We start from the raw sequence: 18,392 nt of genomic DNA, 5'->3' as shown, positions 1-18,392 counted from the left end.
AATGCATGCTCATGCACTTTGGTAGTAGAAATAAATGAGTTGTAAATGGGAAAAAAAATCATAAAATCTGAGATGCAAAGGGACTTGGAAGTCCTTGTGCAGAACACCCTGAAGGTTTCCTTGCAGGTTGAGTCTGTGGTGAGGAAGGCAAATGCCACGTTAGCATTCATTTCAAGAGGTCTAGAATACAAGAGCAAGGATGTGATGCTGAGGCTTTATAAGGCAGTGGTGAGGCTTCACCTTGAATGCTGTGAACAGTTTTGGGCCCCTCATCTTAGAAAAGATGTGGTGGTATTGGAAGGATCCAGCAGAGGAGAGGAGGTTCACAAGGATGATTCCAGGAATGAAAGGGTTATCATACGAGGAACGTTTGATAGCTCTGGGTCTGTACTCATTGGAATTCATAAAGATGGGTGGGGGGGGGGTGGTGATTTCATTGAAACATTTTGAATGTTGAAAGGCCTAGACAGAGTAGATGTGGAAAGGATGTTTCCCATGGTGGGAGAGTCTAGGACAAGAGGGCACAGCCTCAGGATAGAAGGGCGCCTTTTCAAAACAGAAATGTTAAGAAATCTCTTTAGCTACAGGGTGCTGAATTTGTGGAATTTGTTGCCCCATGCAGCTATGGAGGCCAGATCATTGGGTGTATTTAAGGCAGAGATTGATAGGTTCTTGATTGGACACGGCATCAAAGGTTACGGGGTGAAGGCCAGGAACTGGGGTTGAGGAGGAGAAAGAAAATGATCAGCCATGATTGAATGGCGAAGCGGACTCAATGGGCTAGATGGCCTAATTCTGCTCCTATGTCATGGTCTATCTGATTCAAAGCAGAGATACTGGTTCTATTTGTCTCATAACAGCTTCCCAAGTTCTGCCTGGGCAGCCTGCAACCTGGTGGCATGAACACTGAATTCTCAAACTTCTGGTGGTCGCTCCCTCTCTGTCACTTTTCCTATTTAATTGTCTCTCTCCTCCTGATTCACCAACCCCATCATTATATCTCTTTTCCCTCCTTTCCCACCCTCTCCATTGCCCATCACCCACACACTGCTCCCCACCCTCTCCATCTGCCCATCCCCTGCACACTCCTCCCCACCTCCCTCCCTTTATTCCAGGCTCCAATTTCCCCTCCTGTCAGATTCCAAAATCTTCAGCCCTTTGTCACTGACACCTCTCACCTCCCAGTATCTGACACATTTCTGCCCCTCCCTCATCTATTACCCCTCACCTGGATCCACCCGTCACCTGCCCATTTCCCTCCATAGATGTTAACTGACACGCTGGGAGACACCGGTGGTTTGCATGTTACCACCACTTGTCTCAGTTGCCCTGTACTTGTGCGGGTGGACTTTAGGACCTGGGGGAACTCAGGACCACGGCTGCTGCTGAATCCGCAGTGTTTCTGTTCCGTTGACGGATGCGGTGAACGAGTTAAAATTAATGGATCGATAATTCTCACATCGTGTTTATTTCACTCTCCGCACATTTATATTTACACTGACTTACTCCTGACGCCGGTCCCGGGACCCGACCCGTTTACAGACCCGGAGCGGAACCGGAGCAGATTCTCAGCCACTGGTTTGTATCCCAAGTCCAGAAGAAAGGATAAAGTTTCTCCGTGAATTTATTCCCAGTGAATGTGTGGAGATGGGACTTGGTCTCCGCGTTGTAAAATGAAACTGTCCCGGACTCGTAACTGAGATAAACTCCCACCCTCCCGGGGATGGGATCGGCAGGGAGACGGGACACAGGGGATGTGTAAACCCGCATCACGTCATCAACCCGCGCGATGATCCAGAATCCGGTCTCCGGACTCTCTGTGACCCCTCCCTTCCTCTCCACAGACTCTGCGGCGACTCCCAGATACCAGCGCCGATTCTTCGTCACCTCCACCTCCCAGTAATGTCTCCCCGATGTGAATCCCTCCGATCCCAGCACACAAAACCAGTATGTGAACCTCTTCCCGGTGTCAGGGAGATCCCTCCGGGTCCCGGTCCATCTCACACTCTTCCGATCCTCAGACACCTCGAGCCGCGGATGCGCCGTTTCCACATCCAGGGTGACAGAGACTGGGGGGAGAAGCAGAGAATTAGAGAGTCCCCGGGGATCGGGGGGGGGAGACTCGGGCAGCGCGGCCCCGGGATCGGGGGGAGACTCGGGCAGCGCGGCCCCGGGATCGGGGGGAGACTCGGGCAGCGCGGCCCCGGGGATCGGGGGGGAAGACTCGGGCAGCGCGGGCCCCGGGACCGGGGGGAGACTCGGGCAGCGCGGCCCCGGGATCGGGGGGAGACTCGGGCAGCGCGGCCCCGGGACCGGGGGGAGACTCGGGCAGCGCGGCCCCGGGGATCGGGGGGGAGACTCGGGCAGCGCGGCCCCGGGGATCGGGGGAAGACTCGGGCAGCGCGGCCCCGGGGATCGGGGGGAGACTCGGGCAGCGCGTCCCCGGGGATCGGGGGAAGACTCGGGCAGCGCGGCCCCGGGGATCGGGGGGAGACTCGGGCAGCGCGGCCCCGGGACCGGGGGGAGACTCGGGCAGCGCGGCCCCGGATATCCGGGGGAGACTCGGGCAGCGCGTCCCCGGGACAGTCGGGTGGCCGACAGAAACCTTTCCCGGGGTTTTACCCAAACACAACGGATGAACAACGAGCATCTTCCCAAGAATTTACTCGACATGGAGAGCGGATTTTTCCCGATCAACACACACAGAATTCTGGAGGAGCTCAGTGGGTCAAGCAGCATGTGTTAAGTGTTTCAAGGTTTCAAGGTATTTCCTCAAAAATGGAAAGAAAGGGGGATAACAGTAGATAGATGTGAGGAATGGATGGAGCAACAGCTGGATGAGGTGAATGAACATTTAAAATGGAGCTGAGGCCGAATTCATTCGTGCTGACCAACTTATTCTATTGATCTAGTTCCACTTGCCTACATTTGCCATTATTCCTTTAAAGCTTTCCTACCCACGTACCTGTCCAAGCAACAAATACAAAATGCTGGAGGAACCCAGCAGTCCAGGCCAACATCCACGGAAAAAAGTAAAGTCAACGTTTTGGGCTGAGACCCTTTATCAGGACTGAAGAGGAAGGGGGAGGGTGGGAAGGAGAAGGCTGGTAGGTGCCAGGTGAAAAACCAGTAAGGGGAAAGATCGAGGGGGGGGGCAGGGGAAGCAGGGAGGGGATAGGCCGGAGAGGTGATGACGGAATGTAAGGGGAAAGCACTATGGGTAGTAGAAGAAGACAGAATCAGGAGAGAGGTGATAGGCAGTTGAAGAATTCGATGTTCATATCAGGGGCTGGAGACTACCCAGACGGTATATGAGGTGTTGCTCCTCCACCCTGAGTTTGGCCTCATCATGGCAGTAGAGGAGGCCATGTATGGACATATCCGAATGGGAATGTGAAGCAGAGTTGAAGTGGGTGGAAACCGGGAGATCCTGTCTGTTGTGGCGGACGGAGCGGAGGTGCTCGACGAAGCGGTCCCCCAATCTGCGTCTGGTCTCATCGATGTAGAGGAGGCCAGACCGGGAGCACCGGCTGCAATAGATGACTCCAACAGACTCACGAGTGAAGTGTTGCCTCACCTGGAAGGACTGTTTGGGGCCCTGAATGATGGTAAGAGAGGAGGTGTAGGGACAGGTGTAGCACTTACGCTTGCAGGGGTAAGTACCAGGTGGGAGATCTGTGGGAAGGGACGTGTGGACCAGGCAGTCGCGGAGGGAACGATCCCTGCAAAAAGCAGAGAGGGGTAGAGAGGGAAAGATGTGCTTAGTGGTGGGGTCCTGTTGAAGGTGGCAGAAGTTGCGGAGGATAATATGCTGGATCCGGAGGCTGGTGGGGTGGTAGGTGAGGACAAGGGGGACACGGTCCCTGTTGTGGTGACGGGAGGATGGGGTGAGGGCCGAAGTGCGGGAAATGGAGGAGATGTGGGTGAAACCTGGAGGAGGAGGGATGAAGTAACAAGCTGGTAAGTTAATTGGCAAGATGAGCTGAGAGAGGGAAAAGGGGATGGGAAATGGAGAAGGGGGAGGTGCGGTTTGGGGGAATTACCGGAAGTTTAAGAATGATGTTCTTGTCATCAGGTTGGAGACTCCCCAAATGGAATATAAGGTGTTGTTCCTCCAACCCAAGTGTGGCCTTATTCTGACAGTAGAGGATATATCAGAATGGGAATCGGGAGTGGACACTGGGAGATCTTGTTCTAGCGGATGGAGCGTAGATGCTCGGTGAAGCGGTCTCCCAAACTACGTCAGGTCTCACCGATACAAAGGATGCCACACCGGACACAGTGTCTGACCCCAACAGACTCACAGATCAAGTTTCCCCTCAGATGGAAGGACTGTTTAGGGCCCTGGATGGTAGTGCGAGAGAATGTGTAGAGGCAAGTGTAGCACGTTACCTTTGCAAGGATCAATGCCAGGATGGAGATCTGTGGGGAGGGACGAACAGAGAAGGGAGTTGCGTGGGGCAGGAGGGAAAAAAAAATGCTTGGTGGTGGGATCTCATTGGAGGTGGCAGAGTTTCAGAGAATTATTTGGTGGATGCAGAGTCTGGTGGGATGGTAGATGAGGACAAGAGGAACCCTATCCCTGGTAGGGTGGTGAAGGATGGAGTAAGAGCAGACGTGCGTGAAATGGAAGAGATGCGGTTGAGGGTAGTGTTGACGGTGGAGGAAGGGAAGCCCCTTTCTTTGAAAAAGGAGGACATGTCCTTTGTTGTAGAATGAAAAGCCTCATCCTGAGAGCAGAATCGGAGGCGACAGAGGAATTGAGAGATTGGATTCGCATTTTTACAAGTAGCAGGGTGGGATGAGCTATGGTCCAGGTAGCTGTGAGAGTCCATTTATATTAGACATTTGTGGATAAGCTGTCACCAGAGATAGAGACAATGAGATCAAGAAAGGGAAGGGATGTATTGGAAATGGACCAGGTGAATTTGAGGGCAGGGTGGAAGTTGGAGGCAAAGTGGATGAAATCAACATGTTCAGCACAAGTGCGAAGCAACACCAATACAGTTATTGATGTAGCATAGGAAAAGTCACCAGTGTAGGACTGCAACATAGACTGTTCCATGTAGCCAACAAACAGGTGGGCATCACTGGGGCCCACGTGAGTGTCCATGGCTACACCTTCTGTCTAAGTGAAGCGGGAGGATCCAAAGGAGAAACTGTTGAGATTGAGGACAAGTTCCGCTGAGCGGAGGAGAGTGGTGGTGGAGGGGAACTGGTTAGTTCTGGTGCCCAGAAAAAAACAGAGATCTTTGAGGCCTTTCCTGTCCCGATGTCTTTTCAATCATTGTAACTGTATCCACCTCCACGGTCTCCTTTGGCAGCCTCCTGAGCTCCAGGAAAAAATCCCAGAATATCCAGCCTCTCCTTATAACCCAAACCCTCCAGTCCCAGTAACATCCTTGTAAATCTGTTTTATACCCTCGCAGTTTAATAACATCCTTCCTGTAGAAAGATCACCAGCACTGTACAGAGTGATCCAAATCATAAAGACAAGCTGGGTATCCCTGATTAGTCCTCGCCTTTCCAAATGAATGTAGATCCTGTCTCTCAGAGTCCCCTCCATTAATGTACCCTCCACTGACGTTAGGCTCACTGGTCTGTACTTCCCAGGCTTTTCCCAACAGCCGATCTTCTATAAATGTTCAACATTAGTCTCCCTCCAGTCTTCTGGCCCCTCACTCACAGCTATCGATAACACACATATCTCCAAAATGGGCCCCACACTCTCCTCCTGAGCTTCCCACAAAGTCCTGGGATACACTTGATCAGGACCTGGGGATTTATCGACCTTTCTGCATTTTAGGACCTGCAGCACATTTGCTTCTGTAATGTGGTAGAAAATGAGGTCGATCATCTTCTGTAACACGGGGGAATTGAGGGCCCTGTGGAACTGGCACAGAAGAGGAGCTGAGCCCTGGGACTGAGAAATGATGACAGGCAGGTTTAGAAAGATACGGGCCAAATGCAGGTAAATGGACTGGGAGGTGATCTGACAGAAATATATAAGGTTATGATGGGTTAGATTGAGCAGAGGAGAAGGGGAGTGATGAGACAGGAGTCTGAAGTGACTGTGGACTGAAGATTGGTGAAAGATGGCAGGCAGCTTGTTCCAGGTAGCGGAAGGGTGGGGAGTGTGGACTGTGGAGTTGGGAGACACTGGGAAGTGAATGACAGGTGGAGACCAACACAGTGAAAGTTTTGATCGCTAGTCGGAGCGGGGTTGCGGGGATAGTTGGGAGATGGGAAGGTGGGAGACAGCTGTGGGAAGGTGAGAAACAGGAGCACAAAGGCCAACCTGTGCTGGAATCTTATCAGTAAAGGAGGTTCCACTCTATCCACCCAAAGGGGAACTTCCCAGAGGCCAAACATTTTAATTCCCATGCCAAAATGTCGGTCCATGGCTGCCTCTTGCGCCAAGATGAGGCCATCCTCAGGATGGAGGAGAACACCTTGTATTCTGCCTGGGTAGCCTCTGACCTGATGGCATGAATATTGATTTCTTCTTCAGGTAAAATTTTTCTCATCCCCTCCCCTCTTCTTCTATTCCCCACTCTGGCCTTTAACCTCTTCTTACCTCCCAATCACTACTCCCTGGGTCCCCTCCTCCTTCCCTTTCTCTTATGGTCCACTCTCCATAGAACATTACAGCACAGAAACAGGCCTTTTGGCCCTTCTTGGCTGTGCCAAACCATTTTTCTGCCTAGTCCCACTGAGCTGCACCTGGCCCATATCCCTCCATACACCTCTCATCCATATACCTGTCCAAGTTTTTCTTAAATGTTAAAAGTGAGCCCGCATTTACCACTTCATCTGGCAGCTCATTCCACACTCCCACCACTCTCTGTGTGAAGAAGCACCCCCCCCCAATGTTCCCTTTAAACTTTTCCCCCTCCACCCTTAACCCATGCCCTGTTTTTGTTTCCTCCCCTAGCCTCTGTGGAAAAAGCCTGCTTGCACTCATTCTTCTATACCCATCATAATTTTATACACCTCTATCAAATCACCCCTCATTCTTCTACGCTCCAGGGAATAAAGTCCTAACCTATTCAACCTTTCTCTGTAACTCAGTTTTTCAAGTCCCGGCAACATCCTTATAAACCTTCTCTGCACTCTTTCAAACAACACACACAAAATGCTGGTGAAACGCAGCAGGCTAGGCAGCATCTATAGGAAAAAGTACAGTTGACGTTTTGGGCCGAAACCCTTTGTCAGGACTAACTGAAACAAAGGGTCTCGGCCCGAAACGTCGACTGTACTTCTTCCTATAGATGCTGCCTGGCCTGCTGCGTTCCACCAGCATTTTGTGTGCGTTGCTTGAATTTCCAGCATCGGCAGATTTCCTCGTGTCTGCACTCTTTCAACCTTGTAATCCCTGTAATCTTGAATCCTGTAATTCGGTGACCAAAACTGCACACAATACTCCAAATTCGGCTTCACCAATGTCTTATACAACCTCACCATAACATTCCAACTCTTATTCTCAATACTTTGATTTATAAAGGCAATGTGCCAAAAGCTTTCGTTACAACCCTATCTACCTGTGACGCCACTGTTAGGGAATTATGTATCTGTATTTCCCGATTCCTCTGTTCTACTGCACTCCTCAGTGTCCAACCATTTACCTTGTATGTTCTACCTTGGTTTGTCCTTCCAAATTGCAATACTTCACACTTGGCTGCATTAAACTCCATCTGCCATTTGTCAGCCCATTTTTCCAGCTGGTCAAAGTCCCTCTGCAAGATTTGAAAACCTTCCTCACTGTCCACTACACCTCCAATCTTTGTATCATCAGCAAATTTGCTGATCCAATTTACCACATTATCATCCAGATCATTGATATAGATGACAAATAACAATGGACCCAGCACTGATCCCTGTGGCACACCACTGGTCACAGGCCTCCACTCAGAGAAGCAATTCTCCACTACCACTCTCTGACTTCTCCCATTGAGCCAATGTTTAATCCAGTTTACTACCTCACCATGTATACCGAGCGACAGAATCTTCCTAACTAACCTCCCATGCGGGACCTTGTCAAAGGCCTTACTGAAGTCCATGTAGACAACATCCACTGCCTTCTCTTCATCCACTTTCCTGGTAACCTCTTTGAAAAACTCTAATAGATTAGTTAAACATGACCTACCACGCACAAAGCCATGTTGACTCTCCCTAGTAAGTCCCTGTCTATCCAAATACTTGTAGATCCTAACTCCTTCCAATAAATTACCTACTACTGATGTCAAACTTACTGGCGTATAATTTCCCAGATTACTTTTAGAGCCTTTTTTAAACAATGAACAACATGAGCTATCCTCCAATCCTCCGGCACCACACCCATGGATACTGACATTTTAAATATATCTGCCAAGGCCCCCTGCAATTTCAACGCTAGTCTCCTTCAAGGTCCGAGGGAATACCCTGTCAGGTCCTGGGGATTTGTCTTCTCTGATTTGCCTCAAGACAGCAAGCACCTCCTCCTCTTCAATCTGTATAGGTTCCATGAGCTGACTACTTGTTTGCCTTAGTTCCATAGACTCATTGCCAGTTTCCTTATGTAAGGGGGTTTCTTCTTTCTTTATGTTACTGCGTGTGTTAATCAAAATGGCTTCTTGTTTGTTAAAAGTACAAATGCTTCTTTGTTATGCTAACTGGTGAGAGAGTGCTTTCTCTTGAAGCTTGTTTGGGTTATAATTACTGATAACGAGAATTGTATTCGTTTGTTTACCAATTGGGATAGAGGTTATACTTTCTTGTGGGTTTGTAAGCTAGTGTAGAGTGGGCTTTTAAGGAGATGGCGCGAGGGGGGTTAGAAGGAGAAGAAGCGATTTTGTAAACTGGGCAACGGAACAGCCCCAAGAGGGGGTCTGAGGCCCAGGGTTTTCGGCGAGGAGAGGAGACGAGGACAGATTCATGTGGAGCGTCTGGTCAACCACTGTTGTTGGTCCCAGGCGGCGGGTCGAGGAGGTCGGAGGGGATCGAATGGTGGCAAGAAGGCTTTGTTAACTGAGCTCCAACGGGTTGTGCACGAAGTGGTTGGACTTTGATAACTTTGGCGCCTTTTTTTCCCTTTCATATTGTGTCTCTATTAAGTACATAGCTCCAGTAAGGTCTATAAAGTGTAATCATTTAGTTGCATATGGTGTTCTGTCTGTTACTTGGCGGGGTGGGGACATCACACAGCATCTACACCAGCTGATTACCCAGTTTGGCGGGGCCGAAGGCTGCTCCCTCTAGACGGAAATGAGCTGAGCGAGCCTGAGGCGACCCAGGGGGCTACACTTAATAAATACAGATACAAAAAAACCCATTTAAGATCTCCACCATTTCTTTTGGCTCCATACCACTCTGATCTTCAAGAGGACCAATGTTATCCCTTACTATCCTTTTGCTCTTAACATACCTGTAGAAACTCTTAGGATTATCTTTCACCCTGACTGCCAAAGCAACCTCATGTCTTCTTTTAGCCCTCCTGATTTCTTTCTTGAGCATTTTCCTGTGGACCTTTCCTAAATTACTTTTCCAATTTATAAAGTTTAACAGTGCACAGACTTTTATGTATATTTTTATCTTCTCTTCTTAAGTGAATATGTCTTTTTTCCCCCTAATTATCCATTGTCATCCATCAGCTTTTTTCTTTGGTAGTTGGTCGGGGGTTGACTTTTTTTTATATAAAAAATTTATTTTATGATGTTTTTGATTACAGTGTGGTATACCTTTATGTGTTATGCTATAACATTTTGATCAATTTTATTACAATATATGAATGTACACAAGTTATGTTGAGATGTATCTATGTGTTGAACTCTGTAAATCTTGGTTTTTTTCTTCTGAATAAAAATATTGTAAAAAGAGAAAAGTATTTTCTTGCACGTTTTATACTCCTCAAGCACCTTATTTGCTGCTTGTTGCCTATACCTGTCATAAAACTCTCTCTTCTTTATCAGATTTCAATATCCCTCAAAAACCAAGGTTCCTTATTCTTATTCACTTTGCCTTTAATCCTGACAGGAACATACAAACTCTGAACTCTCAAAATGTCTCCTTTGAAGGCCTCTCACTTTTCTATCACATCCTTGCCAAAGAACAACCTGTCCCAATCCACGCTTTTTAGATCCTTTCTCATTTCTTCAAATTTGGCCTTTTTCCAGTTTAGCACCTCAACCCGAGGACCAGATCTATCTTTATCCATGACCAAGTTGAAACTAATGGCGTTATGATCACTAGACTCAAAGTGTTCCCCTACACACACTTCCGTCACTTGTCCTAACTCGTACCCTAATAGGAGATCTAATATTGCATCCTCTCTAGTTGGTACCTCTATTTATTGATTTATAAAACTTTCCTGAATATATTTTACAAACTCTAACTCATCTAGACCTTTAACAGTATGGGAGTCCCAATCAATATGTGGAAAATTAAAATCCCCTACTATTACAACTTTATGTTTCCTGCAGTTGTCTGCTATCTCTCTGCAGATTTTCTCCTCCAATTCTCCCTGACTATTGGGTGGTCTATAACACAACCCCATTAATGGTGTTATACCTTTCCTGTTTCTCAGCTCCACCCATATGGCCTCGGTAGACAAGCCCTCTAATCTGTCCTGCCTGAGCACTGCTGTAACATTTTAATATTTTCCCTGACTAGCAATGCCACCCCCCCTTCATCCTTTTGCCTCTATCACATCTGAAACATGGGAACCCTGGAACATTAAGCTGCCAGTCCTGCCCCTAATGGCTATAATGTCATAATTCCATGTGTCAATCCACGTTCTCAGCTCGTCTGCCTACCCCACAACACTCCTCGCATTGAAATAGACACACCTCCGAAGATTATTACCACCACACACAACCCTTCTATTTCTGACTTTGCATGAACTTTTAATATAACTTATTTTCACCCCCGCCCCACTATCTGCTCTGGAACTCTGGTTCCCATCCTCCTGCAAATCTAGTTTAAACCCTCCCCAATAGCACTAGCAAACCTCCCTCTCCAATCAGATTCCTCCTTCTCCAGCCCTTTAACTTTCCCACCCCCCCCAGCTTCACCTATCACCTTCTCGCTAGCCTCTCTCCCCTCTCCCCACCTTTTTATTCCAGCATCTCCCCTCAACAATTTTAGTCCTGAAGAAAGATCACAGCCCAAAACAGACTTTCTCACTTTGACGGAAATGGGTATATGTGGAATTTGCTGCCAAAGGTATAATTAAAATATTATAAAATCACTTTAGGCAGGTACAACAATAGGCAATGGTTAGAAGGATATGTTAGAAGGACAATGTGTGAATTGTTCAAATAGAAACCATTCACTGTGTCTGAAGAGAATAGTTACCAGGTTACTGAGGGGACTAACAATGTGCAATGCTGAGGCTCTGACTACAATCTGCTGAACCTTCTTGTGAATGTCTGTGAGGGAGATTTGCCAGACCAGTTATGCTGTGTCCACCAGTGTTAATGCTGGTTCGTGTGTCCGGGCTCAGTCTCAATAGGTGGTTTGATCACAACAGTGAGACTCGCGAGTCCAGCAGGGGGCAGAGCTGAGTCAATCAGACTGCGGTCACGGACAGGTCAGACAGGGTGAGTGGCTCGAAGAACTGGTGTATTATTCTGACAATCCCCGTCACCACAGTGATACCAGATTTTAACCCCTTTAATGTAATTAATGAAACGTTAATTCCAGAGCTACTGTGGCAGGATTCAAGCGCATGCATTGACATATTTTCCCAGCATGAATGGGATCAGGATGCAGTGGTTCATCTGATAGTCCCGTGAATTGGTTATATTTTGACCCAGTGTTGGTGTGTTCAGGGGTCTGACATCTCCAGATGACCATGTGACAGTGATACCTCCCTGCAGGTGGGGTTAGGGCCAGAATACACTTCACTTCCCTATTATTACAGCCAAATTTTGTGTCCAATTATTAATTAATTGTGTCTGAAACAAGAACAAATGAATCTGTATGTTTTACCTCGCTTAATGCCATTAAACGCTTCTCCCAATGCTGTGTCGACCAAATAGGGGTGATAGAATTTTCCAGCCAGTAGGGCACCGTCTGTCACTGACAATGTCTGGGCATCATACCTGCTCCTGTAAATATTACACAGCTGGTTATAAACTGAACATAAGTGATATTTGAACTATTTTACAAATCCATACAGAGTTTCAGTCAAGACCATGTCCTACCTCCTCTTCCGACGAGCTTCCTCCTGAAATAAATAAAACACAGATCTCAATTGACTGAGATGACCGTCGGCATCCGAACAGCAGGAATCTGAGACAAGTTATTACAAGCTGCTGAAAATTCCCACTTACTCCCACTGACACACACGGAGAAAGAGGGAGACTGAACCACGGGAGAAAGTATTAGGAATGTTTATGAAATTTATACCATAACTGAGAGGATGGAACTTACAGGAGAGACTGGACAGGTTGTGTATTTTTATCTGGATACAATGTCAGGGAGGATCAGATGAGGGAATTTTACATTCCAAATGGATTTGATGGGGTGGAATGGAGAAAATATTTCTGCTTGTGTCAGCCCAAAAGTCAAAGACAAAACATCAGTTGGTTGTTAATAATGCCACAAAAATGTGGTGAGGAGAGTATCAGAACCACACTCACAGCCTGTGACTGTAACTGGATGTTACTCTGAGTCTCAGGGGATATTATACGTGGGAATCACAGAAACGAACACCAGCTCAGTGCTCTGATCAGAGTAACTCATTCCTGAGAAGGTTGCAGACTGTCCTGTGATGTACAGATGTTGTGGGAGGCCGGTTTGGGACAATGACAATTCTAAACAGTCAAGACGTTGACATGGTGGAAATCAGTTTCCAACTACAGTATTTGTGATAAATTACATCATTTTGTGACTGGGCACTTTTACAGAAACAAACTGAAATCTCTCACCATGAGGAATGTGATATTTTCCTGTTGATCCATCTGTTCCTGTAACTTTGAGATTTCCTCCTGGATAGAATTTAAATTCTCTTGAATCTCTTGAAGATTTTTTTCCATTTGATTCAGAATCCTCTCCTCTTCTTCCCTGAGATCTCGGAGTGTGTGCTGCTCTTTCTCAGTGAGAACCCGGCGCAGTTCAGCAAAATGGGATGTGATCTGGGACTGAAGGCTGTGTGACTGTTTCTGTCAATGAAAGGAGAGGCTAGTTTACTATTTGAGGCTATTTTTTGTATTTCCTTCTGACATGGAAGGTAACCATTCAGCCCATTAAAGTCTATGCTGGTTCTCAGAACAATCCCCTCCATCACATTCCCCCACGTCTCCCTGAAACATATACTCCGTCTCTGACTCGCTAACTCTGACCTGAATCACAGACCACCCAACGTCGCAAGGTTAATTACAGTCACCAATTTACCGTTCAACCATGCAATGTCGGCTAAAGGAAGGTACTGGTTACGGGGAGAACATGCAAACTCCACACAGACGGCTCCAGGGGTCAGGATCGATCCCAGGTTACTGGAGCTGCGATACTCTGCTATTCTGCATTAAATGGAACAAAACTACACAGCGAATTTGTAAATTCTGCTCAGGAGCCTCACCCGAACTCCAGAAATCTTCTCTTTCTGTTGTTGCTCCATTTCCTCGAAGTTTGATTTCTTTTTCGTGAGAGAGTCTAAAGAAGATTTAATCTGACCCTGGGAATCAGAGAGTAAAGAAATTAGACCAAAATATTCCTTTAGATAAAATTAAAAACCTTTGGGAACAAGATTTACAGATTTCAATTTCTGAGGACACTTGGAATGAAATTTTTTAAATTGGTTAATACCTCATCGTTATATGCCCATTATTCTCTTCTACAATTTAAACTGGTTCATAGAGCCCATAAGTCTAAAGATTAGCTGTCTCATTTTTATTCGGATATATCTCCCTATTGTGATAGATGTAATAATGGAGACGCCTCACTAATCAATATGTTTTGGGCTTGTCCGAGTCTTAAAAAATATTGAAGGAAGTATTTCAAACTTTTTCGGTGCTTTTTAAAGTAAATTTTAAACGTAATCCTATGACTGCCTTATTTGGTATTGTTGGAGGAAATTATATTATTTTGGAGACACATGATTTGTATATTTTGGCCTTTATTTCTCTAATAGCCGGGAGGGCATTGTTGCTTATGTGGAAGGATGCCACTCTGCCTACTCATACTCATTGGTTACATGATGTTATGTCTTGCTTAAATTTAGAGAAGATTCGTTGTTCAATTTCTGAACCTGGACAAGATTTTTTAACACTGTGGGGACCTTTTTTAAATTACTTTCAAAATCTTTGATTTGCTAATAAGTACAGATGTTGGCTAATAATATGTTTCACTATATGTTAAGGCTTTTTTCCTTTTCTTTTTTTTAAGCAAACAGCTGTTTTTTCTGGTAGTCGGTTTAGATTTTTTGTATAATGAAATTATTTCTTTTCAATTTTATGTTTAAATTTAATCCATATGGATATAGAGCAATTACACATAATATGTGATTTCAGTATATTGTAATCGATATATATCATATATCTTACTGTACCCTGTATTCTTTTATGTAGATATTAATAAAAGTATTGAAAAAGAAAGACCAAAATATTCAACTAAGTAAACAGCTGATCAAAACCTGGTTAGTTTTACCTTGTAGATTTCAACGGCTTCGCTAACCGGCATGAAGTTGTGAGACTTGTGATCCCGCGCAGTCGCACAGATCAGGCAGATCAGTGTCTTGTCCGTCTCACAAAACAGCTTCAGTTCTTCCTCATGTTTCTCGCAGTGAAGTTTATTTTCCTTCTCTTTCGGATTCAGGTTTAGTTTTCGAGCTTTCTCAGACAGATTTGCTAAGGCCCGACTGGCCCTGAGGGTGCGGTCCGCAAACTCCGCTCTACATTCCGGGCAGGAGTTTCTCTCCTCCCTTTCCCAACACTGTGTGATACAGGAGCGGCAGTAGTTGTGTCCACACTCCAGTGACACCGGATCGGTGAAGAAATCCAGGCAGATGGGACAAATTGCCTCCTCGGTTAAACTCTCGACCTGTCCTTTCGAAGCCATGTTAACTCCCGGTACTTCCGGGTTCAGGATCCTTTCACTTTCGGGGAGCTGCTGAACGCCTGCGATACCGCGACTGCCCACCAGGGGCGCTGCAGTCTCGGAAATGAATGTTCCTTTTCAGTGAAGCAGGAATCGTGTTCATTTCCACAGCAGCGATCAGAAACACATTAAACAAGTCTAACATAGATAAAGCCGGAGAGAAGAGCTTGGTTCAGTCTATGGCAGAAATGAAGGGACAAGTCCTGAAAATATGTTTTAGTGGCCACTACAGAAACCTGGTTGCAAGGTGGAGATGCCTGGGAATTAAAAATCCAAGGGTATCAGGTAACACGGACAGATAGGCAGGAAGGCAGAGGAGGTGGGGTGGCGCTCTTGATTAGGGATGAGATCAGGGCGATTGTGAGAGACAATATAAGATCTACGGAGCAGATTGTTGAAGGGAAAAAATCATGGTGTTGTCTATTGGCAGTGGCAGAGGTGATTAATCAGGAAGTAACTGAGGCTTGTAAGAACTGAACGGCTCATGGGAGGTTTTAACTTTCACAAAGATTGGGTGAAACAGGTTGGTCAAGGAAGTCTTGAAGAGGACTTCATAAAATTCGTCCGTGATGGCTTTCTTGAGCAGCATGTTAGCGAACCTACAAGGGTAAATGTTTTCTTAAATCTAGTCCTGTGCAATGAGACAGGTAAGATTAACGATCTTGTAGGCAGGGATCCTCTTGGAAAGAGTGATGATAGTATGATTGAATTTCGCATTCAGATGGAGGATGAAATAGTTAGATCTAAAGCTAGTGCATTATGCTTTAACAAGGGAGACTACAACGGGATGAGGGAGGAGTTGGCTCGTGTGGTTTGGGAGCACAGGCTATTTGGTAGGACAGCTAAGGAACAGTGGAATTCTTCCAAATAGATTTTTTCACAGTGCTCAACAAAAGTATATTCCAATCAAAAGTAAGAACAGTAAGTGTGGGGAGAGCCAGCCTTGGATAACTGAGGAAATAAAAGATAGTATCAAATTTAAAGCTCATGCGTCCCTTGGAAGATGAGAAGGGGAAATTGGTATTGAGTGATGAGGAAACGGCTGAGGCATTGAACGACTATTTTGTGTCACTCTTCATGGTGGAGGACACATCTAATATGCCAAAGACGGATGTTACTAACGAAGTGGGTGGTGAGGACCTCGATAAGATCACTGTCACTAAGGAGATAATGATTCAGAGGGTCTGAAGGTTGGTAAGTCCCCTGGTCCTGATGGGATGCATCCCAGGGTGCTTAAGGAATTGGCGGAGGTTATAGTAGACGCGTTGGCAATCATTTATCAAAACTCTCTAGACTCTGGGCAGGTCCTGGCGGACTGGAAGACAGCAAATGTCATGCCACTTTTTAAAGAAGGATGTAGGCAAAAGATGGGCAACTGTAGGTCAGTTAGCTTAACATCATTAGTCGAGAAAATGCTTGAAGCTGTCATTAAGGAAGAAATAGCGAAACATTTAGAAAGGAGTGGTTCCATTAGACAGACACAGCATGGATTCAGAAAGGGCAGGTCCTGTTTGACAAACTTACTGGAGTTCTTTGAGGACATAATGAATGCAGTGGATAGAGGGGAACAGGTGGATGTCATATACTTGGATTTCCAGAACGCGTTCGATAAGGTGCCGCACAAGAGGCTGATAAATAAGATACGGATGCGTGGAGTCGGAGGAAGTGTATTGGCGTGAATAGTGGATTGGTTAACAAATAGAAGGCAGAGAGTTGGTATAAATGGGTGTTTCTCGGGTTGGCAGTCAGTGGTGAGTGGGGTGCTGCAGGGGTCGGTGCCAGGCCCACAGCTGTTTACCATTTACATTGATGATTTGGAAAAAGGGACTGAGTGTAGCGTAGCAAAATTTGCCAATGACACTAAACTGAGTGGAAAAACACATTGTACAGAGGACGTGGAGAATCTGCAGAGGGATATAGATAGGTCATGTGAGTGGGCCAAGGTCTGGCAGATGGAATACAACGTTGGTAAATGCGAGATCATCCACTTTGGAAAGAATAATAGAAGAGCAGATTATTATTTAAATGGTGAAGGATTGCAGCATGCTGTTGTGCAGAGGGACTTGGGAGTGCTTGTTCATGAATCGCAAAATGTTGGCTTGCAGGTACAACAGGTTATTAAGAAGGCAAACGGAATGTCGGCCTTCATTGCTAGAGGGATTGAATTCAAGAGCAGGGAGGTCATGCTGCAACTATACAGGGTACTGGTGAGTCCGCAGCTGGAGTACTGTGTGCAGTTCTAGTCACCATACTTGAGGAAGGATATACTGGCTTCGGAACCAATGCAGAGGAGGTTCACCAGGTTGATTCTGGGGATGAAGGGGTTAACCTATGAGGAGAGATTGAGTTGCCTGGAACTATATTCTCTGGAGTTCAGAAGAATAAGAGAAAATCTTATAGAAACATGCCAAATTTCAAAAGGGATAGGTAAGATAGAAGTAGGAAAGTTGTTTCCATTGGTAGGTGAGACTAGAACTAGAGGACAATGCCTCAAGATTCAGGAGAGAAGATTTAGGACAGAGATGAGGAGAAACTGTTTTTCCCAGAGAGTGGTGAACCTGTGGAATTCTCTGCCCAGGGAAGCAGTTGAGGCTTCTTCACTAAATATATTTAGGATAGAGTTAGGTAGGTTTTTACACAGTAAAGGAATTAAGGGTCATGGGGGAAAGGCAGGTAGATGGAGCTGAGTTTATGGACAGATTAGCCATGATCTTATTGAATGGTGGGGCAGACTCGATGGGCTGAATGGCCTCCTGCTCCGATTCCTTATGTTCTCATGAAGAGAGAGACACAGAGACTGTGGTTGCAGGAATCTGGACGGAGAATAGAGCAGCTGAGGAACTCAGAGGGTCAGACAGCATTTGTGGAGAAAAATGGACAGAAGATATTCCGGGTTGAGACAGTCCAGGTGACGGATCTCAAACCGAAATGTCGATTGTCCATTTCTCTGCACAGATGCTGCCTGACCCTCGGTGTTCCTCCAAAAGCTCATTTTGTTTAGTTTGAGGACTGAAGATAGTCAGAGGTGTAAATACGATGGTGAAAGGTAAATGTATTGCAACTATTAAATCAGTTAATGGTATGGGACACGGGATGTGGAGTTAATCTGCTGTGAGGAGACTGATGCTGTGCCGATGACAAAGATGTGTCTGCAGGAATCACCACAGGACTGGACATTGTACGTCACAGTGTGGAAAACATTCAACTCCTGATTTCCATTTCCCTTCTTGACTTCACCACTAAACTCTAAACGTCCAGTCTCGCTTGTTCTGAACAGGGCCTTCTTCCTAAATTTTGTGTGTGTTGAATGATAAGAA

The 18,392-nt window shown here is 46.1% G+C and overlaps 1 protein-coding gene across 1 annotated transcript in view; it reads right to left on the bottom strand.

Moving 5' to 3' along the window:
* The window catches only part of LOC140721658 (E3 ubiquitin-protein ligase TRIM39-like), a 66,905-nt gene extending 51,869 nt beyond the window's left edge, over positions 1-15,036 (bottom strand). Inside the window, exons 1-2 of the mRNA XM_073036462.1 lie at positions 14,626-15,036; positions 13,559-13,654 (exon numbers count right to left, since the gene is read on the bottom strand). Of these exons, the coding sequence (XP_072892563.1) occupies positions 13,559-13,654; positions 14,626-15,036 (507 nt within the window). The remainder of the gene's footprint in view (positions 1-13,558; positions 13,655-14,625) is intronic.
* Between the last annotated feature and the right edge of the window lie 3,356 nt (positions 15,037-18,392).

The sequence above is a fragment of the Hemitrygon akajei genome, chromosome 2 (genome assembly GCF_048418815.1).
Source record: "Hemitrygon akajei chromosome 2, sHemAka1.3, whole genome shotgun sequence".
NCBI classification, from domain to species: domain Eukaryota; kingdom Metazoa; phylum Chordata; class Chondrichthyes; order Myliobatiformes; family Dasyatidae; genus Hemitrygon; species Hemitrygon akajei.
The sequence above is the reverse complement of the archived record's forward strand: the minus strand, read 5'-3'. Positions and strand labels throughout refer to the sequence as shown.